The 22,842-nt window shown below is 40.8% G+C and overlaps 1 protein-coding gene across 1 annotated transcript in view; it reads right to left on the bottom strand.

The window, feature by feature from the left end:
* Window positions 1–22,842, bottom strand: part of NDFIP1 (Nedd4 family interacting protein 1) — a 50,751-nt gene that overhangs the window by 12,450 nt on the left and 15,459 nt on the right. The window contains exons 2-6 of the mRNA XM_010388264.2: window positions 10,560–10,647; window positions 10,111–10,241; window positions 6,300–6,387; window positions 4,281–4,405; window positions 1,207–1,273 (exon numbers count right to left, since the gene is read on the bottom strand). Of these exons, the coding sequence (XP_010386566.1) occupies window positions 1,207–1,273; window positions 4,281–4,405; window positions 6,300–6,387; window positions 10,111–10,241; window positions 10,560–10,647 (499 nt within the window). The remainder of the gene's footprint in view (window positions 1–1,206; window positions 1,274–4,280; window positions 4,406–6,299; window positions 6,388–10,110; window positions 10,242–10,559; window positions 10,648–22,842) is intronic.

The raw sequence follows: 22,842 nt of genomic DNA, 5'->3' as shown, positions 1-22,842 counted from the left end.
CAGACCCATTAGCAGCACCACCAACAAGAATCTTAATTAAGGAGGCAACAAGAAGCAAAACAGGAGACAGAAGAAACTGATGTCACAGAAACACAGTGAGGCAATCGCATCGTCTTTAACAGCCACAAGATGGCCCTGTTATTCTTTTGTAGAAATGACAGAAGTGATGGTGGTCTCTCTTACTGTATCATATATATTTTCTTTACAAATAATCAAGAAGCCAACATTGAAATACAATGTTCATCTCTTTGTTTTAATGTCTAGGAAAAAAATATTTAAAAATAAATGTTTAGAGTAAAAAAAGTAATCCAAAGACCAGAAACCTGAAATACCCGGTATATATATATTTTTTAAAAAATTCCATTAAAAAAAAAAAATTCCAGCCAGACATGGTGGCTCACACCTGCAACCCAGCACTTTGGGAGGCTGAGGCGGGTGGATCACCTGAGGTCAGAAGTTCGAGACCAGCCTGGCCAACCTGGCGAAACACCGTCTCTACTAAAAATACAAAAAATTAGCTAGGTGTGGTTGCGGACACCTATAATCTCAGCTACTTGGGAGGCTGGGGAAGGAAAATTGCTTGAACCTGGGAGGTGGAGATTGCAGTGAGCCGAAATCGCGCCATTACACTCCAGCCTGTGCGACAGAGCAAGACTCTGTCAAAAAAAAAGAGTCCTCTTGCCCATTGTAAAATAATTCTTATTCCCACCAATGGTAAACTATTCTGGAAATCCAATGGTGGTTCTTTCAGAAGTTATGTCTAGTGAGGTTATATATTTTCTGTTTTCTACTGACAGACCCACCAAAGATGGGCCACCTGCACTTACAAGTTAGTTCAACTGGCTGCAGTAAGCCTATAAGCAATTCTGGTTTGAGTTTGTGAATGCTGTGTGGCAATAGCTCACAAGGGGAAAAAACTGACAGACTACAGAGTCATCAGTATACCCCATTGATCACATGGAGGAGAAGAATGTATGTATAGGTTAGGAAAAACCTACAACCACAAAGAAACTGTTTATTACTCTGCACATTACTCTGATGGTAACGAAAGACTATTCTTTGAGAAAGCAACATTTAAAAAATGTTTATTAACAATTATTAATATATTACCATACAGTAATCAAGATGAACATTTACTAAAAGTAATTTTACTTACAAAATTTAATGTAATGTTTTCTTGCCTTTTCTTACATTAAAAACACTTACCTAAAACCAGGAACACCCACCAGAGCCAGTACTGACCATCAAAATATCCAGGGAAATAGGTGGAAAACTAAAAAATAAGGCAAAACACTTTATAGCAGCTTAACAGACACAATTCCTCATTTTAATTTAAGGGTACACAAAATCACAAAATGCAAGACTGATTCTTTTTTTTTTTTTTTTTTTCTGAGACAGAATTTCCCTCTTGTTGCCCAGGCTGGAGTGCAATGGCGCGATCTCGGCTCACTGCAACCTCTGCCTCCCGGGTTCAAGTGATTCTCCTGTCTTAGCCTCCTGAGTAGCTGGGATTACAGGTATGCACCACCACGCCTAGCTAATTTTTTATTTTTAGTAGAGATGGGGTTTCCCCATGTTGGTGAGGCTGGTCTCAAACTCCCTACCTCAGGTGATCCACCCACCTTGGCCTCCCAAAGTGCTGGGATTACAGGCATGAGCTACTGTGCCCAGCAAGACTTATTTGTTCTACCAATGCCATTGCTTAGCCTTTAGAATAATTTTAAAATATAAGTGAAAGTATTTTACATATTACTGGCTTGAAATGGTTACAATAAATGCAAATCTATTTCCTTTCAGAGAAAAGCAATTTTTTTTTTTTTTTGACACGGAGTCTGGCTTTGTCGCCCAGGCTGGAGTGCAGTGGCCAGATCTCAGCTCACTGCAAGCTCCGCCTCCCGGGTTTACGCCATTCTCCTGCCTCAGCCTCCCGAGTAGCTGGGACTACAGGTGCCCGCCACCTCGCCCGGCTAGTTTTTTGTATTTTTTAGTAGAGACGGGGTTTCACCGTGTTAGCCAGGATGGTCTCGATCTCCTGACCTCGTGATCCGCCCGTCTCGGCCTCCCAAAGTGCTGGGATTACAGGCTTGAGCCACCGCGCCCGGCCGAGAAAAGCAATTGTTAAATATGGATAGCTTTTAGCTTTATGAACTCCTTATTTTGAAAGTATACAAAAATTTGTTTTTTAGAAAACATTTTTTCCCCACATATTTGCTCTTCTAGAAATGTGTTTCAATAATGATCGTTTTACTTTGCTCATTCAGTGCCAAAAGCAATTATTATTATTATTATTAATTTTAAGAGACAGGATCTCACTATGTTGTCCAGGCCGGATTTGAACTCCTGAGCTCAAGCAATCCTGCCACCTCAGCCTCCTGAGTAGCTGGTATCATTGCCTTCTTTCTAATGAGGCCTGATTTTGTTCCTATTCCTCCAGCCTTGTCTTGACTTTGGAAGCTTTATCATGTATACCAGGGTAATCCCCTTCCCTTGCTGGCAACTGGTTTAGGAATGGGCACAGGATGCCATTCTGACCAATGGAAGTTGAGGGCTTCTGAGAAGCTTTCCTGGCTCTTAGAGAAAAAACAGTTCTTTCTAAAGGTGGTAGAAAAAAAAATTTTTAAATAGTTTTTTCTTCTCTTGAGCACTGCTGTGTTTCAATGTAATACTGATACATGAAACTGCCATCTTTTAACCCTGAGGGCAGGGGGGATCTGTGCCAATATGCTGATAGGTCAGCTGACCTTGATGATGTCCAATAGCCACTGACTTAACTAACCTCCTTGTCAGGGACTTGTTTTCAGGGGAAATAAACTTTCCCCATTTAAAATAACAATTAAAAATTTTTTTTCTAAGCCATTTTGAGCTAGGTTTTTGTTACTCACAGTCAAAAGCATCCTAACCGATACAAGTTAATTCACTTGATTGGTTTTTTTTTGAGACGGAGTCTCACTCTGTCGCCCAGACTGGAGTGCAGTGGCGCGATCCCGGCTTACTGCAAGCTCCCCCTCCTGGGTTCACGCTATTCTCCTTCCTCAGCCTCACGAGCACCTGGGACTACAGGCCCCCGCCACCACGTCCCGCTATTTTTTTTGTATTTTTTTAGTAGAGACGGGGTTTCACCGTGTTAGCCAGGATGGTCTCGATCTCCTGACCTTGTGATCTGTCCGCCTCAGCCTCCCAAAGTGCTGGGATTACAGGCGTGAGCCACTGTGCTCGGCCCATTTAATTCACTTTTTAAATGCAGTTGAAAATTTAGCTTGAAAAAAAAAAAAAAGACTGGAATTAATTTTATTTCTCTTTTCCTTGGAGGCTTTGGTGTCCAAGAGTTTAATGTAGTTTGAAAATTAAAATATAGCATTTTATTTGTTAATAAAGTAACAATTAAGATTTAGGGAAGGAATGAAAACCTCTTTAGGGCTTGAGTTCTTAACCTAAAGTCCATTATTATAGATGAGTACATATTAGCTATGTGGGGGAAAAGCTTATAACTTTCATCAGATTCTCAAAGGAGTCTGGAACCCTAAAAACGTTAACAAATGTTTTGTAATAAATAAGGTGGCACTACTTAGAAAAACTACAGTGGTCAAGCAACACCCATTAGTTAAGAATGCCAATTTATGATGGATAAATTGTTTTTGTTTATAAGGTTGATGATAGCAATAAACATATCTGAAATCAGAGGATACTTTAAAAGCCTAGATCTTTTACAACTTTAAATTATTTCATGCAAATTTAACTAACTGGTAACTCTTAAGTCACTAAAGACATACATCTCTATAATTTACTTCAGAGGTAGGCTCCTAATGGAGCAATACTTGTTAAACAGTTTTGGCTCCCCAAACATTTTGGCATAAGCAATCCTGGAGGGGAGAGGGGAAGAGAAGGAGAAAAGAAAAGAAGGAAGAAGAGAGCTAGATTAAAACTGTAACAGAAATGAGAGGAATGGCTGCTTTTGATGAGACATCAAAGGGGTAAATATCCTTCCTTTTATTATAAAAACAACTAATTTCAGAACATATACATTATCATATTATAAACATTAAAAACAAAGAAAGCAGATGGTGAACAATATTAATGATAGACCAGTATTTAATAGATTTGACAACAAAACTTGTGTGCATGAACCATTTGCAAATGATTTTGGTTTGGCTTACAGACAAACCAAAAATCATTTACCACGTTGAAATAACTTTTAAAAAAGCAAATGAAAAATCAAATATTCAAAAATATTCTAATTATTGTCCCTCTGTAGAGCCCATCTCTTCTGTTGTACAACTTACCCTGACAATCAGGATCCATTTAATTAGAGAGAGACCAAATCCTGAAATGGCCCCATACCTTCCTGCAGCTGAAGTGGTCAGGCAAAAAGACAGGAAAAACCCAATCCAGTTAAAGAGGAATGCCACTGCAAAAGCAGAGGAGGGGAAAGATGTTAGACATGTCCTGTTACCCAAGAACAAGAGTGCCTTACACCTGCCGTTTAAATGACTTTCCAAAGGATAAAAGCCTGTCCTCCACAACCCTCACCATACCTCCTCTAAAACAACCATTCTTCTGTCTTTCCCCAAAAAGCAAACAAGAAAAATTCCTCCCTATCAGGTTTTACACAATTATGTCTACTGTTAGATACTTTCAAAAACGCCTTAACAGGCTGAGCACAGTAGCTCACACCTGTAATCCTAGCACTTTGGGAGGCCAATCTGGGAGAATCCCCTGAGCCCAGCAGTTTGAGACCAGCCTGAGCACCACAGTGAGACCCATCTCTACAAAAACTGAAAGAAAAAAAAAAAAATAGCTGGGCACAGTGGTGCACACCTGCAGTCCCAGCTACTTGGGAGGCTGAGGTAGGGGGAGCACTTGAGCCCAGGAGGTCAAGGGTACAGTGAGAAGTGACCACACCACTGCACTCCAAATTCAGCCTGGGCAACAGAGCAAGACCTTGTCTCAAAAGGAAAAAAAACAAAAAACAAAAAACAGCAAAAAACAAAAAGCAAACCTTAACAACAGTCTCCAAACTATATACTTACAACCTCTGCTTTTTTTTTTTTTTCTTTTTTTGAGCCCGAGTCTCACTCTGTCACCCAAGTTGGAGTGCAGTAGCACGATCCTGGCTCACTGCAACCTCTGCCTCCCAGGTTCAAGCGATTCTCCTGCCTCAGCCTCCCGAGTGGCTGGGACTACAGGCGTGCACAGCCATGCCCGGCTAATTTTTGTTTTTAGTAGAGACGGGGTTTCTCCGTGTTGGCCAGGCTGGTCTTGCACTCCCAGCCTCAGGTGATCCACCCACCTCAGCCTTCCAAAGTGCTGGGATTACAGGCATGAGCCACTGGGCCCTGGCTTTGACCTCTGCTTTTTTTTTTTTGAGACGAAGTCTCACTCTTGTCACCCAGGCTGGAGTGCAATGGCACGATCTCAGCTCACTGCAACCTCCGCCTCCTGGATTCAACTGATTCTCCTGCCTCAGCCTCCTGAGTAGCTGGGATTACAGGTGCCTGCCACCACACCCAGCTAATTTTTGTATTTTTAGTAGAGATGGGGTTTCACCATGGTGGCCAGTCTAGTCTCAAATTCCTGACATCAGGTGATCCACCCACCTCAGCCTCCCGAAGTGCTGGGATTATAGGCGTGAACCCCCATGCCCAGCCTGACCTCTGCTTTTTACTGTGTGTGTTATATATATAGTCCAGTAAATAAAATAAATGCATTCAACATTAAATAAGTGCCTCCAAATAATCTGATTCAAGTCACTCGTCCTCCTGTTCTCTGAATTTTGACAACTTATATAACATCACCTCTAAAAGCATTGCATTTTGTTATCTTTCTAATACAACAAATAAAGGAAATGGTTGCTCACTTATATGTGAGGCACACAAAAAGATAAATGCAAAATAACATGAAGGGAGAAAAATCAGGCTGACTTTGATCTGTCAGAAAAAAGAAGCTTTCAGAGCAAAATTCATCAAAGGCACTTAATTCCTATTCTACAGATTAAGGATGAGTAGAAGCAATGCAGAAGGGCCCTGTAGACCTGGAAGATGAGGCTTAGCTCATGTAAAAATGCAGCATCCTCATAACTGCTTTAATTATATTTTCCACAGATATTCATGAAAACAGAAGGCAAAGAGAAGGGATATTAAAACAAAGGTATATTAAGCTTCGAACATTCCAGTAAAAGGCACCAAATAAATATAATGTATTAATACATTAGCTCAACTAGTTATTTTAATTCAGTCAGATTCACCCATAATCCAAAGCACTCTGGTTTGGAGGGGGTGGTTCTGCTATGCATACATACTTACTGAAAAAAGTTAACATGAAAATCCCATCATTTCCTATCCTCAGCTGGTCAGCATCATCAAAATCATCCCGACTCACAAAATCCTCATCCTAAATGAAAAGAAAAAGAATTATTTCTAGGCAAAGGGAAGATATAAAGAAAAATGAAGGGGTAAATTTGAGTGGCAAGGAAAAAAGTTATTGCTTTGGCTCAGTTCAAAATTATGAGCATTAAAGGCTCAATGTGTGTTTAAAATTCCATTTTGCATTATTAATATATAATTAGAAAAGAAGCAAATCTTTTTTCTATCCCCAGTGTTCAAAATGAAATTTTCATCTGATAATCCAAGTTCTTTAACAATACACTTCAAACATTTAAAAGTTCACAAAGAACTATTTACTCTTCCTTTAAAAAAATATACCTCAAGAAGACAAAAGACAAAATTTACTTACACATTTGGTTTAAATTCTAGAATATCAGTAATCGAGGACCTGTTTAGGACCTAAAATATTAGTAATCCAGGGACTATTAAAGAGATAAAATCAGCCAAGTGCGGTGGTGGTTCATGCCTGTGATCCCAGCACTTTGGGAGGCGGAGGCGGACGGATCATGAGATCAGGAGATCGAAACCATCCTGGCTAACATGGTGAAACCCCGTCTCTACTAAAAATACAAAAAAATTAGCCGGGAGTGGTGGCAGGCACCTGCAGTCCCAGCTACTCAGGAGGCTGAGGCAGGAGAATGGCATGAACCTGGGAGGCGCAACTTGCAGTGAGCCAATATCATACCACTGCACTCCAATCCAGCCTGGGCGACAGAGTGAGACTCCATCTCAAAAAATAAAAAAAAATTTAAAAATTAAAAAAATAAATGCTTTACGAGGCTGATAAAGGGGAAAAAAGAATAGTACGATCAGCCGGGCGCGGTGGCTCAAGCCTGTAATCCCAGCACTTTGGGAGGCCGAGACGGGCGGATCACGAGGTCAGGAGATCGAGACCATCCTGGCTAATACGGTGAAACCCCGTCTCTAGTAAAAAATACAAAAAACTAGCCGGGCGACGAGGCGGGCGCCTGTAGTCCCAGCTACTCGGGAGGCTGAGACAGGAGAATGGCGTGAACCCGGGAGGCGGAGCTTGCAGTGAGCTGAGATCCGGCCACTGCACTCCAGCCTGGGTGGCAGAGCAAGACTCCGTCTCAAAAAAAAAAAAAAAAAAAAAAAAAAAAAAAAAAAAAAGAATAGTACGATCATACATGAATAGGCCACAGCACTGCCCATTGCTCAACTCCATAAGCATATATTTGTATTGGCATACAGATCTAAAACAATCTCACTTCTAACCTTATCAGCAGATAAGACCTCTTTCATCCTAACTTGATAACATAATATTGCAGATCTAGAAATAACATGATCCTGAACAATACCAACACATGTGGGCTATCTTTTTAACTGATGTAGATATGTGTTGAGACATTTAAAAACAATTGAATATATACTTAAAAGTGATAGATCTGTACACAGTTCAATGAGGGCTCCTCAAATGAAAAACATTTTAGGGAATATCAAAACTTGTTGTACACAGAAAAGAGTCTCGAAGACCCAAATTGTTAACAGTGGTTTCCCTGAGGAGTAGGAACTAGAGAAAGGGAGGTCGTTGGCAATGGCAACTTCCTTTTCTAACTTAACATACTTCCTCTATTGTTTGAAATTTCTATTAAAATGAATTGTTTTATAATTAATTTTTTAAAACATTAAATATCTAGTATTCTTACTTCATATTAGCAGAATAAGGTTTTGCCAAAATTAAAAGCTAATTCTGTTTTTTGCATAACTACTCAAAGATATACTCCAAAAAACACATGGAAGTAACATCTAATAATATTACAAATGCCTTCTTCCTATCCTCTTGGTATCTCTTCTACCATGATTCCTCCTAGAAATTGTTGCCAAGTTAATGCTTCCAGAACACCACACAAGTCCTCTCATACCCCTGCTCAAAAACTGTGAAGGATTCTCTAAAAGCTGCATATAGAAGTTTAAATACTCCCGTCTAACATTCCAAGGATTCTATAAACAACAGTTCTAGTCACAACTTTATATCTCCCTTCACAAACTCTGTGCTCATACAAAGCCAATTACTACATACACAGAACTGCCCTCACCTGGCTGGATTCACACCTGCTTTCTGTGCTTTTTCCCTCTGGAATGTTCTTACCCATCAAAACTCCGGGCCCACATCAAATCACATCTTCCCCTATGATCACCCAGTAAAGTTTCAGTTCATGATGCCCACTGCTCTTAAGTGTCTTAGTTATCAGTATTTGTGGGCCCTTTACCCTAGTTGGATTTTAGGCTTTTGAGTAACAATGAGGAACAGTGCCTTATACAAAGCTTTTTACCTATCCACTGTAAAATATACTGCATCTTAGATTTTAAAAGTGCTTTATACATGTCTGCTGAATACTAGAGCCCTTTAAGAAGCTCCTAAATATGTACCTGTATCAAATGAAAGTATTCTGAAGAGTTCTGTGATTTATCAGACTAATTTCCATACTGATCTATTTACCATATATTGCAACAGGTCTGCAGAGTACAGTGAAACAAACAAGGACTTTGGATTCTAGAATATCTGGGTTTGGCTTTCACTTCTGCCACTTATCAGTTGTATGACTTTGGGAAAATTACTTTATCTCTCTGGACCTAAATTTTCACATCTGTAAAATGGAGATAATATAATCTCTACCTTTCAAGGTTACTATGAAGACTGGAAACAATATACAAAATACATAAAAGCATCAAGCACAGTACCAAGCATGTTGTTTGCTTCCAATATACGGCAGTTACATTATGATTGTCTTGCCCTTAGACATTAGGGTTCTTAGTTTCTCCCTGGCACCTATAAGAACTGAATGCACATCATCACCATTTAGGATCATCCTAGATTGCGCTCATAAACTATTTCTGCCAAGCAATGATTTTAGGAGCTCCGCTCCTCACAGTAGGTGTGATCTGTAAACAGTCTACTATCCTCAAGCCAAGAGGGGAACTTCTGGGCCTATGCCATCACACTGCCTAGACTAGGTTTCTGTTCTTGCTCATCACTCACTCCAGTTTCTTGCTAGAATAGAGCCTAGAGGCTTGATGGTCCCCACATTTCTGGGGACTTATCCTGCTTCCATTCTCCCAACATCTGATCCAATGCCCTACCTGCATCAACCTCAATCTGGATGAATATTTACAAAATGACAAATACAGCACTTACATATCTGACATCAAGAACCAAGAGTGCCCAATAATCTCCACTGGTTTATATGGCATCCCAATCTCCACCTCCATGAATCTACGTCAAGCTAGATGGAATCTGAACTCACTATGTCCCCACAAATGACATGATCTGGACTGCTGTAAGAATGGAGTTCATCTAAATCAATGTGAAGATCTCTTTTATGAGTTTAATTCTATAAATTTGCACATATTTATTATCTTCCTAGACCTCCCTAGCAACTATCCACCCAACAGCAAAATATTAAGTGTACAGAATCAAGGAAACGTTACTGTGCTCCTGCTTCAAGATACTTCAGCCATCCCAGGAGACTTGAAAAAGTAGTGGTAATAGGAGAGATAAAGGAAAAATGAGCAGGTTTGACTAGTAATTTACCTTGTCATTTTTAGGAAGAGATGAGTTTATTATCCCAAAAGCAAATATACCCGATTTTTAAAATTAGCTCTACTTTCACTAATCAATACAATCATAAGTAATGAATCAAAATTGGACAATGAAAATAACTTAATTCCCATAGAGCAGCCATCAAGTAACATGGCAAATTATACTCACTCTCCCAGGAACCAAAGGGATAGTAGCTTCAGCCTTGGTCCGCTCCGCTTCATCATAACTGGGCAGTGTTGTAGCTACATTGTAAGATGGGGGCTTTGGAAACCCAGACTCATCCTTGTAGTCAAAATATGCTGCAGAATTTTAACAGTCACAATTTTTTGATGATTAGCTGAATTGAAATAAAAGGAGTTCCACTAACTCTAGCAGACAAAACCCAGCCATTCCCTTAAGAGTATATATATAACAATTGAACCAAAAGACATTTCCAGATGAACGTCCAAGACACTGGGGGTGATTTTTAAATGTATCCACTTCTCAATTATTTAAAATCCAGACTCACTTTGTAACCTTTCTTCCGACTGCTTCTGAAACTTTTTTTTTTTTAAATTGTAATGTCAAAGCGCAGAGTGTTTTTAAGGATTCCGTAATCACCTTGCCCTGTTACCTACCTGCGCTCTCTGCAGAAATGCTGCTGTAAGGTGGAGGAGCATCACCGGCAGCCTGTTCAGGTTCTCCAGACTCTTCTTCATTCTGTAACTAAATAAAAATTGCATATTTTAATGCAAGCATAAAGCCAGTTAGAAAGATAAGAACCCAAAAACTGAAATAAATAGCCTTTCTAGAAAGCTATTTAGCAACATATTTTGAAAGCCTTGATACACAAATCCTTTAAGAATTCTACTCCCCGGAAGTTATTCTATGAAAATATTCAAAGAGGCAAAAAGTGTACATATAAGTGTTGTGTCAGCAAAAATTAGAAACAACCTAAATTCCAATCATAGGAGACAAATAAATTATAGTACATCTCACAAATAACTACTAAATGGCCATTAAAAATTAAATTTCGCCATCCTGGCCAACATGGCAAAACCCCACCTCTACTAAAAATACAAAAATTAGCCAGGTATGGTGGCACACTCCTGTAGTCCCAGCTGCTCAGGGGGCGGAGGCACAAGAATCATTTTAACCTGGGAGGCAGAGGTTGCAGTGAGCTGAGATGGTGCCACTACACTCCAGCCTGGGCAACAGAGTGAAACTCTGTCAAAAAAATATACATTAAATTTCAGCCAGGCATGGTTGGCTCACACCTGTAATCCTACCACTCTGGGATGCCTAGGCAGGTGGGATCGCTTGAGATTAGGGGCGCTTAGGAGTTCAAGACTAGCCTGGGCAACATGGCAAAACCCTGTTTCTAAAACAATACAAAAATTACCAGGGAGTGGTGGCATGCACCTGTGGTCCTAGCTACTCAGGAGGCTGAGGCAGCAGGACGGCTCCAGCCCAGAAGGTCATGGCTGCAGTGAGCTGAGATTGTGCCACTGCCCTCCAGCCTGGGTGACAGAGTAAGATCATGTCTTTTTTTTTTTTTTGAGATGGAGTCTCGCTCTGTGGCCCAGGCTGGAGTGCAGTGGCCAGATCTCAGCTCACTGCAAGCTCCGCCTCCCGGGTTTAGGCTATTCTCCTGCCTCAGCCTCCCGAGTAGCTGGGACTACAGGCACCCGCCACCTCGCCCGGCTAGTTTTTTGTATATTTTAGTAGAGACAGGGTTTCACCATGTTAGCCAGGATGGTCTCGATCTCCTGACCTCGTGATCCGCCCGTCTCGGCCTCCCAAAGTGCTGGGATTACAGGCTTGAGCCACCGCGCCCGGCGACCATGTCTTTAAAAAAAAAAAATTTAATTTCATTACTCAAATAGGTATTTATGGTGTACTATTATAACATGAAAATAGCTAAATTTGCCAAACAATATGCATCATATATTCCTTTTTAAAAAGGCAGACATATAATGGAAAAGAGGCCTAGAATGAGACATTTACAGTTCAACACTGTTATTTCTAGGTAATAGGAGTACAGGGGAATTTTTCCTTTTTGTTGTGTATCTGCATGTTCAAATTTTTTGTAGTGAATATTTATCACTTGTATACTTTTTTTTGGAGAGACAGGATCTCGTTCTTGCTGCCCAGGCAGGAGTGCGGTGGCACAATTATACCCTGGCTTTTTTTAAATTTATTTTTTGTAGAGATGGGGTCTCCCTGTGTTGCCCAGGCTGGTTACCAACTCCTGGCCTCAAGCGATGTATACTTTTTTAAAGTTAGAAACATCATCTGTTAAGACAAAAGACAAATCACAGACAAACCATGTTACCATTATATTTAGCATGCACACCAAATTAAATCTTAAATAATTGAGACATTTATGAAAACATAAAATTCTCCCTAATTCTACATATATCTGTCAATCGATATCCCTTTTCCTTACCTCAGCAACTTTTCTGCCAGTCAAATCTTCAATTTATTTATTTATTTTTTATTTTTTTGAGACGGAGTCTCGCTCTCTCACTCAGGCTGGAGTGCAGTGGCGCGATCTTGGCTCACTGCAAGCTCCGCCTCGCGGGTTCACGCCATTCTCCTGCCTCAGCCTCCCCAGTAGCTGGGACTACAGGCGCCCGCCACCACGCCTGGCTAATTTTTTTCGTATTTTTTAGTAGAGACGGGGTTTCACCGAGTTAGCCAGGGTGGTCTCGATCTCCTGACCTTGTGATCCGCCTGACCCAGCCTCCCAAAGTGCTGGGATTACAGGAGTTAGCCACCGCGCCCGGCCTTCTTCAATTTTTTTTTTTTTTTTGAGACGGAGTCTCGCTCTGTCGCCCGCGCTGGAGTGCAGTGGCCGGATCTCAGCTCACTGCAAGCTCCGCCTCCCGGGTTTAGGCCATTCTCCTGCCTCAGCCTCCCGAGTAGCTGGGACTACAGGCGCCTGCCGCCTCGCCCGGCTAGTTTTTTGTATTTTTTAGTAGAGACGGGGTTTCACCGTGTTAGCCAGGATGGTCTCGATCTCCTGACCTCGTGATCCACCCGTCTCGGCCTCCCAAAGTGCTGGGATTACAGGCTTGAGCCACCGCGCCCAGCCAATTTTTTTAAATAACTCACACCGAAAGTGTCTGCTGTTGCTAGTCTGTATAGCCTACACAAGTCATCTTCATAGAATAAAGACGTTTCATTTGGTTTTTCGAGTCCAGTGTGACAATGAACTATATTAATTTAAAAGATGAGCTGACTGGGACTAGGAGTCAATGTGGAAATTAATAACAGAATATTCAGTGATATAACTGATGTAGGGGTCTAGTCCTGGCTTCAGTATCATCAGGATATACAGAGCCAACTGACATACTTGTAAAATACATACCACCTCTAAACCATACTGCTACAAAGAACTCTATCTTGAATTGAGACAGAAAAACAGAAAGGCTGAGGTGTACTAACATGAAGTAGGGCTCCATAATTCATTAAATTTTTTTTTTTTTTTTGAGATGGAGTTTCACTTTTGTTGCCCAGGCTGGAGAGCAATGGCAGGATCTCGGCTCACTGAAACCTCCACCTCCCAGGTTCAAGTGATTCTGTTGCCTCAGCCTCCGAGTAGCTGAGACTACAGGTGTGTGCCACCAGGCCTGACTAATTTTTGTATTTTTAGTATGTTGGCCAGGCTGGTCTCAAACTCCCAACCTCAGGTGATCTGCCTGCCTTGGCCTGCCAAAGTGCTGGAATTACAGGTGTTAGCCATTGTGCCCGGCCATAATCCATTAAATTTTAAGTGATCATCTCAATCTCAAATACTATTCAAAAACAGATGTCAATAAATTTTCCTGACTAATACTACAAAAGCTTCAATCTCAAATGAATTCCTGTGTCAAATTCTCATCAGCATCTACTATCTGGGTACATTTTTTCGAATCCTAGTAATCTAATGTTAAACTTAAGGTACTTCCAAAATAACTGTATTGTAACCTAAGATAATTTTTCCTTTTAAACAAATACATGTGGTCAAAATAGCTGCAGTAAAGCCAAATGCTCCTGGGACACTGAACTAGTGAATTATTTAAAGAGAGTTCTTGGGACCACAGTTCACCTAAAACACTGGTTTTAACATTATTTGAAGCTCTTGGCAAGGTATTCTTAGCCTCCTCACACCTAACCACTCTTGTGCTGTGGGAAGGTCACCAAAAGAAGCAGAAGAGTCAGCAGCAAGAACAGAGGCAAATACGGAGTTTTCGAAAATGTTCTCTTAATACACTGTAGCCAGTAATGAACTTCATTTAAATCTAGCTTGGTTTATATCTAACCCGTTTTATATTTCCTGAGCTTGGTGTCAAAGTAATCACATTACCTCTGCATAATTTAGGTCTCAGAAAGGAAGCATGACAATTCTAAGAAATACAGAAATCCAAAGAACAAAGAGGTTAAGAGGTCTTCTACGACAATATATATAAGATAGGCTGCCTGTCTCCTGGCAACTTGGAAACGTTAAATTCGATCATCCCCCACCCAGTAAAAGATGACAGTGCAAATAAATTCCAGCCTTCTTAGAAACGCCAATTTTCACTTTGATAAGGAAAAAAGAAACACTTCTATGTGAAGAGTTTGCTCTATTAAAATTCACTACTTTAGAATAGTGTACTTTTTTCAATTAAAAAAAAGAAAAGAAAAACAATTTAAAACACCATTATGACTATGGTATAATCCCAAGACCTCACTATACAGGCTTCCCACTCTGGCTTATTTCTATAATGCTGGTGTTAAGATTAGGCTCCATCAAGAAAGCTGTTTAAAACAAAACACTGCAAGGTAGGGGGATTGGGGGGAGAGGAAATCACCTTCAAAAAGAGGTATTTAGTGACTGCCATCTGCATGAAAAATAACTTACCGAACAATGGAATTCTTAAATATACATCTTTTTACACTTCGGGGGCAACAAGTCAGGCATCCAACATATTTTTACACTTCGGGGGCAACAAGTCAGGCATTCACTAACAAGTGGAGGAACATGTGCTCTAGAACTAGAGTGTACTATAAAATCGATTACTTGGTTCCAAAACTTATTTTTAAGATTCCCCTTTTCTGTCCCTGGGAACCCTTCTGTGCAGCCTCCCTGCCATGTCCCTGGATCTCAGGGATCTTCGGGCTCTTTCCTGACACTTTCTGAAAGAATACATGGCATTGTCACTTTGGGGTTAGAGTTGGAAAGATGCTCAGTCTCTTCTATCAACTGGGTCAGTGGAAGCCTGAGTCCAGTTTAACTGTCACAGAATCTGGGTTGTAGGGGATACTCAGAGAGACAGATCTGGGAACTTCTGCTCTCAGTACACAGAGATGTTGGGCAAGGATAGGAGGGATATCCTTTGAGTGACCGTGATAGATAATAAATAGCTGTTGGACACTAGATTTTTTTTTCCTGTCATATAATTTCTGTTAAAATTCTGATCAATTTTACTAACCTTCAAATATGATTTTATTTTTAATTTTTTTAATTTTTGTTTTTTTTTTTTTTTGAGACGGAGTCTTGCTCTGTCTCCCGGGCTGGAGTGCAGTGGCCGGATCTCAGCTCACTGCAAGCTCCGCCTTCCGGGTTCACGCCATTCTCCTGCCTCAGCCTCCGGAGTAGCTGGGACTACAGGTGCCCGCCACCTCGCCCGGCTAGTTTTTTTTTTTTTGTATTTTTAGTAGAGACAGGGTTTCACCGTGTTAGCCAAGATGGTCTCGATCTCCTGACCTTGTGATCCGCCCGTCTCGGCCTCCCAAAGTGCTGGGATTACAGGCTTGAGCCACCGCGCCCGGCCTAATTTTTATTTTTTTGAGATAGGGTTTCACTCTGTCACCCAGGCTGGAGTGCAGTGGTACGATCTCACTCACTGCAACCTCTGCCTTCTGTGTTCGAGTGATTCTTCTGCCTTAGCCTCCCAAGTAGTTGGGATCACAGGCATGTGCCACCATACCTGGCTAATTTTTGTATTTTTAGTAGAGATGGGGTTGTGCCATGTTGGCCAGGATGGTATCAAACTCCTGACCTCAAGTGATCCGCCTGCCTCCACCTCCCAAAGTGACGGGATTACAGGCATGAGCCGCCACACTCGGCTGAAATATGATTTAAATGGCATTTTTTCCAAATAGAGCTATACAATTACCTATACAGGCCATATAAAGTAGAGTTTAATACACAACTACCTACGCCTCCATCACTGAGATAAATAATCCAATCACCTGAGAATTCAGATAACCTTTCACATTCTCACCCAGAGTGTGCCCTTACTCTTGTCCTGATTACCTTTGCTCCTCTCTATGTGCTGAGCAGACTAGAATGGCTCCCCAGAAGAACCCTAAAACTCTTCCATTGTTCCCACTTCAGATATATCACAATCTGCCATGGTACCTTTAGCCTTGATGACCTTCAATTTAAAAAAAACATTTATTTACAAATAGGTGCTACTAAGGTTTTGTTCTCAAGTCACACCTGTAATCCCAGCACTTTGGGAGGCCGAAGTGGGTGGATCACTTGAGGTCAGCAGTTTGAGACCAGCCTGGCCAACATGGTAAAACCTCGTCTCTACTAAAAATACAAAGATCAATCAGGTGTGGTGGCGTACACCTGTAGTCCCAACTACTTGGGAGGCTTAGGCACAAGAATTGCTTGATCCTGGGAGGTGGAGGTTACAGTAAGCCAAGAGCAAGCCACTGCACTCCAGCCTGGGCGACAGAGCGAGATTCTGTCTCAAAAATAAATAAATAAATAAATAAATAAATAAATAAATAGATAAAATAAGAGGGTTGTTTCCCCTCCTTATCACCTTCCTCTGTATCTAGGTACTATTGTTATTAAAAATAAATATGACATTTTTATGAATCTCCAACACAGAAATCATATATAGTTCTAATTCTAATAGAAACAAACTTGAATTTAACAAGTTTAAGACATTATACCCTACAGATTTAAACTATTATTTGAGTCCAAGAACGTTTCATCACTGCCCTCCTCGCTAAGTAGTTCTAAAATGAGTTGTTTTTCAGCAATAGCAGAACTGGGGCTAGGATTAGGGATAAGCAAGAGGCAACATTTATAACTGTAGCAAATGGCAGGACCTAAAGGCACTTAAAAGTCATTCTTGGATTCTCTATATTTACTAAGAATGGGAGAACAACAAAAAACCCTGCACTAAACAAAACCCATAAATCCTTATGTATGAGAAAAGGTATCAACATATACCTCAGAATTCATACAAACAAACAAAGCACATGAAAAATAATGCTGAACTATCCAGTAAGTCCATAAAGTTGCAAGTATTTTCGTTACTTTTTTTTTTTTGGTTTGGTCCTACTTAAACAGCAAGGAAAATTCTTATGTTTCAAGTTCCTTCTTTAAGTTATTAAAAATAAGTATCAGAAAGTTCTGGGTCAATGCCTGAACTCTAGCTTTAGATGTTATTTATCACTTCTATCTTAGAGTTAATTTCTAAAACTTTTACCTTAAAATGCAATTTTTAAAGCTCTCATTACCAGCTCACTACTTCTGCATAGTCCCTAAATCCTACCAAAACAAGACGGTATAATTACAAAGCACATTTCTTTTGGTAAACAGCTGAGTATGCTATTTTACTGTTGTTCAGAAATAATCATTAAGTTTGTGTGGCCTGTACATTTACTTTATATATTGTAAATATAAACTCTGTCATTCTAACAGCACCAAATTATTTACATTCAAGAAAAATTCTCTATTTAATTATTAATTAGGAGAAGATATTTTAAATAATTCTGACAAGAGAAACTAAACAATAAAAAGGCAACCCAATTATAAAATGGGCAAATGATGTGAATAGACATTTCTCCAAAGAAGCTAAACAAAAGGCCAGCAGACACAAAATGCTCAACATCATTAAGTCAGCAGGAAAACGCAAATCAAAACCAAGACTCAATACCACTTCATGCTTACTAGGATGGCTATAATCAAAAAGACAGACAATAGCAAGTGCTGAGTATGTGGAGAAAAGGGAACTCTAATACACTGCTGGTGGGAATGCAAAATGGTGCAGCTGCTGTGGAAAAGTTTGACAGTTCCTCAAAATAAGTTAAACACAGGCTGAAAACACAGTGGCTCAGCCTGCAATCCCAGCACTTTCAAGAGGCTGAGGCAGGAGGATCACTTGAGGCCAGGAGTTTGAGACCAGCCTGGGCAACACAGCAAGATCCTGTCTCTACTAAAAATTTAAAAATTAGCCGGGCATGGTGGCACACCTGTGATCCACCTACTCAAGAGGCTGAAACAGGAGGATCACTTAAGCTGAGGAGTTCAACGCTTCAGTGAGGCCAGTCCAGTCTGTTGCTCAGTCTGAGCAACAGAGTGAGATCCTGTCTCAAACAAAAACAACATAGATTTATATTAACATCAAGCAATTCCACTCCAAGGTATATACCAAGAGAACTGAAAACAAGTTCACACAAAAACTTGTACATGAATCTTCACAGTAGCATTATCCATAATTGCCAACAATGTTCATCAACTTATGAATAGATCAACAAAATGTGGCATACCTGTACAATGAAATATTATTCATCCAGAAAAAATGAGGTACTGACACATGCTGAAACATGAATGAACCTTAAAAACATTATAGTACAAGAGGCCGGGCGGAGGTAATTCCAGCATTTTGGGAGGTCGAGGCAGGCGGATCATGAGGTTAGGAGATTGAGACCATCCTGGCTAACACGGTGAAACCCTGTCTTTACTGAAAATACAAAAAAATTAGCCAGGCGTGGTGGAGGGCACCTGTAGTCCCAGCTACTTGGGAGGCTGAGGCAGGAGAATGGCGTGAACCCAGGAGGCGGAGCTTGCAGTGAGCTGAGATTGCACCACTGCACTCCAGCCTGGGTGACAGACTGAGACTCCATATCAAAAAAAAGAAAAAAAAAAAAAAACTATAGTACACCAAAGAAGCCAGTCACAAAAGACCATATATTGAATGCTTCCATTTACTATAAAATGTCCAGAAAAGGCAAAATCCATAGAGACAAAGTATATCAGTGGTTGCCAGGGGCTAGAGAAGGGGGAGCAACTGACTGCAAATGGGTCCAGGTTTCTTTTTGGGGTGATAAAAAAATGTTTTAGAATTAGGCAGCGATAATGGTTTCACACCTTGTGAATATAATAAAAACCACTGAATCGGATGGGCGTGGTGGCTCACGCCTATAATCCCAGCACTTTGGGAGGCCGAGGTGGGTGGATCACCAGGTCGGAAGTTAGAGACCAGACTGGCCAAGATGGTGAAACTTCGTCTCTACTAAAAATACCAAAAAAATTAGCTGGGCGTGGTGGCACGCACCTGTAATCCCAGCTATTCGGGAGGCTGAAGCAGAGAATTTCTTAAACCTGGGAGGTGGAGGTTGCAGTGAGCTAAGATCGCGCCACTGCACTCCAGCCTGGGTGAAAAGCAAGACTCCATCTCAAAAAAAAACAAAAACAAAAACAAAAAAAAAACACTGAATCATACACTTTAAAAGTATTTTCTAATTTTTAAAAGCAAACCTATATAAACATAAATTTTATTTAAAACAAAACATTCCTGCAAGTATTATTCTCTGGCCAAATGTCCATGCCCTTCAATGGGAAGGAATGGGTCCTGATCATACCAATATACCCAGAGCTTAACACAGAACACACATTTGTGAATGAATGAAAACAAAAAAGAGGAAGAGCACACTGAATTATAAACTACTTATAGTAAAAAAAAAAAAAAAAAAAAAAAAAATCCTTAATGTTCTCTTTTCCTGAAGAGAAGAATTATTAGGATCAAGAGATCAAAGAAAAGTCCAGTTAACATCCTATTTTAAGAGCTGAGGAAAAACATCACTTTTTTACTACTTCAAGAGTTTGAAAAAGATGACTTTTTTTGTTGCTCTTGTTTTTTATGAGATGAAGTCTCGCTTTGTCACCGAGGCTAGGGTACAGTAGCATGATCTTGGCTCACTACAACCTCCACCTCCCAGATTCAAGCGACTCTCTTGCCTAGCCTCCTGAGTAGCTGGGATTATAGGCCCCTGCCACCACACCCGGCTAATTTTTGTATTTTTAGTAGAGACGGGGTTTCGCCATGTTGGTCAGGCTGGTCTTGAACTCCTGACCTCAAGCTATCCACCCGCATTTGCCTCCCAAAGTGCTAGGATTACAGGCGTGAGACACCGCACCCAGCCAAGATAACTTTTAAAAACCAAATCTTCGGCCAGGTGCAGTGGCTCACGCCTGTAATCCCAGCACTTTGGGAGGCTGAGGCAGGCAGATCACGAGGTCAGGGGATTGAGACCATCCTGGCTAATACGGTGAAACCCCATCTCTACTAAAAATACAAAAAGTTAGCCGGGCATGGTGGGGTACTTGTAGTCCCAGCTACTCAGAAGGCTGAGGCAGGAGAACGGCGTGAACCCGGGAGGTGGAGCTTGCAGTGAGCCGAGATCGTGCCACTGCCAGCCTGGGCAGCAGAGCAAGACTCCACCTCAAAATAAAGAAAAAACAAAAAAGCTTCAAGTTGCTCATGCGGAACCAAAAAAAAAAAAAGGAAAAAACCCACCAAACCAATCACCAGATTTAGACTATCCTCAATATCTCTCACGGAAAAGATAAATGCAAATCCTCTTAATAGCAAAATGAAAACACATTTAAAAATCAAAATTTGCCAAAAGAAAAGTGAAGTAATCAGAATAATGCTTTAAAAAGTCAATACAATAACAGATGAAAAGAATACCCTAATTTTGCAGTAAATCCCCTCAGAAAGGCTAACCGTTCGTAAAGCTTTCTATTTAAAATTTTTGTGGTTATCATCACTGTTAATATGTATCAATATAACTGATGAGTACAACTTGGTTTGGAAAGAGAAAATGATTTATGTTAGAATGAGTCCTTAGAAATGAAAGCACAAATACTGTGACCTATGATCATCAATTTTGTGGGTTTTTTTTCTGATCTTTCTATTCTTTACGTAGGTCCAAGTAACAAGTGAAGGCATGCCATCCAAAGAGAAAGGCAAGGAACTAGGAGAAATCAACCCTCATCCCAGAAGGCACTAATTAGCCAACCACGGCTATGGTAGTAGCGAGGTTTTGGGAGGGCACCAGAAAATTATCATCAACCTGCCAACCCCTGGGATCTGTGTCTGACATCCAAGTATTTCTAGTACTGATAGTTCCACCAATATATCACCAAGCAAATAATCCTCAGTGTTTTCTGACACCCAGCTTGAGAAAAACCTACAGCCAAGAGCCTTTGAGGTTAATGATAGGCCCCCGATGGGTCATGATCTTACGAAGACTAGGGAAATAAGGAGGGACAATTGTTCAATATTTCCAAATAGTATTTTAATAGCAAGTCTCTCTGCTCATGAACATATAACATTTTAAATTAAGAAGTAGCATCTGGCCAGGCACGGTGGCTCAAGCCTGTAATCCCAGCACTTTGGGAGGCCGAGACGGGCGGATCACAAGGTCAGGAGATCGACACCATCCCGGCTAACACGGTGAAACCCCATCTCTACTAAAAATACAAAAACTAGGCCGGGCGCGGTGGCTCAAGCCTGTAATCCCAGCTACTCGGGAGGCTGAGGCAGGAGAATGGCGTAAACCCGGGAGGCAGAGCTTGCAGTGAGCTGAGATCCGGCCACTGCAGTCCAGCCGGGCGACAGAGCGAGACTCCATCTCAAAAAAAAAAAAAAAAAAAAAAAAAAAAAAAAAAAAAAATAGAAAAACTAGCCGGGCGAGGTGGCGGGCGCCTGTAGTCTCCGGCTGAGGCAGGAGAATGGCGTAAACCCGGGAGGCGGAGCTTGCAGTGAGCTGAGATCTGGCCACTGCACTCCAGTCCGGGCGACAGAGCGAGACTCCACCTCAAAAAAAAAAAAAAAAAAGAATTATTTTATGGCTGGACATGGTGGATCACACCTGTAATCCCAGCATTTTGGGAGGCTGAGATGGAAGGACTGCTTAAGCCCAGTTCAAGACCAGCCTGGGCAACGTAGCAAGACCCTGCCTCTTTAAAAAAAAAAAAAAAAAAGAATTCTTCTAGATTTCAAGCTCAATTTTTAAAAATCATTTGTTTGGGCCAGGCACAGTGGCTCATGCCTGTGATACCAGCACTTTGGGAGGCCAAAGTGGGAGGATTACTTGAGGTCAGGAGTTTGAGACCAGCCTGGCCAACATGGTGAAACTCCATCTCTACTAAAAATAGAAAAATTAGCTGGGTGTGGTGGCACGCCCCTGTAGTCCCAGCTACTTGGGCGGCTGAGGCACGAGAATCACTTGAACCTGGGAGGTAGAGAGTGCAGTGACCTGAGATTACCCCACTGCACTCTAGCCTGGGCAACAGACAAGACTCTGCCTAAAAAACAAAACAAAACCAAAACACACACACAAGAACTCTACTATTCATTCAGAAGACACCATCAGGAAAATGAAAAGAAAATCCAAAGAGCGGGAGGATATATTTTTCAGAAAATGGACTTATATCCAAAATACATAGAAGAACTTCTTAAAATCAATAAGGAAGCCATTCAATAAAAAAAGGGACAAGACTTGAATAGACATTTCACAAAAAAAGATATCTAAATGGCCAATAAACTTACAAAACGGTGCTCTATTTCATTAGTCATTATAGAAATGAAAATTAAAATCACAGATGATGACCAAAATAAAAAGCAGAAAATACCAAATGTTATTGAGGATATATAATAAACAGAACTCTCACACTACACTACTGATGGGAGTATAAACCTGTACAAGTACTTTAGAAAACTGCTTGCCAATATCAACAAAAGATGAATTTACACATATCCAGCAATTCCACTCCTAGTTATATGTCCAACAGAAACATTTATATATGATACCAAAAGACATATAAGGAGAGGCAAAGCAACAGTATTCATAAAACTG

The sequence above is a fragment of the Rhinopithecus roxellana genome, chromosome 3 (assembly GCF_007565055.1).
Source record: "Rhinopithecus roxellana isolate Shanxi Qingling chromosome 3, ASM756505v1, whole genome shotgun sequence".
Lineage (NCBI taxonomy): Eukaryota > Metazoa > Chordata > Mammalia > Primates > Cercopithecidae > Rhinopithecus > Rhinopithecus roxellana.
The sequence above is the reverse complement of the archived record's forward strand: the minus strand, read 5'-3'. Positions and strand labels throughout refer to the sequence as shown.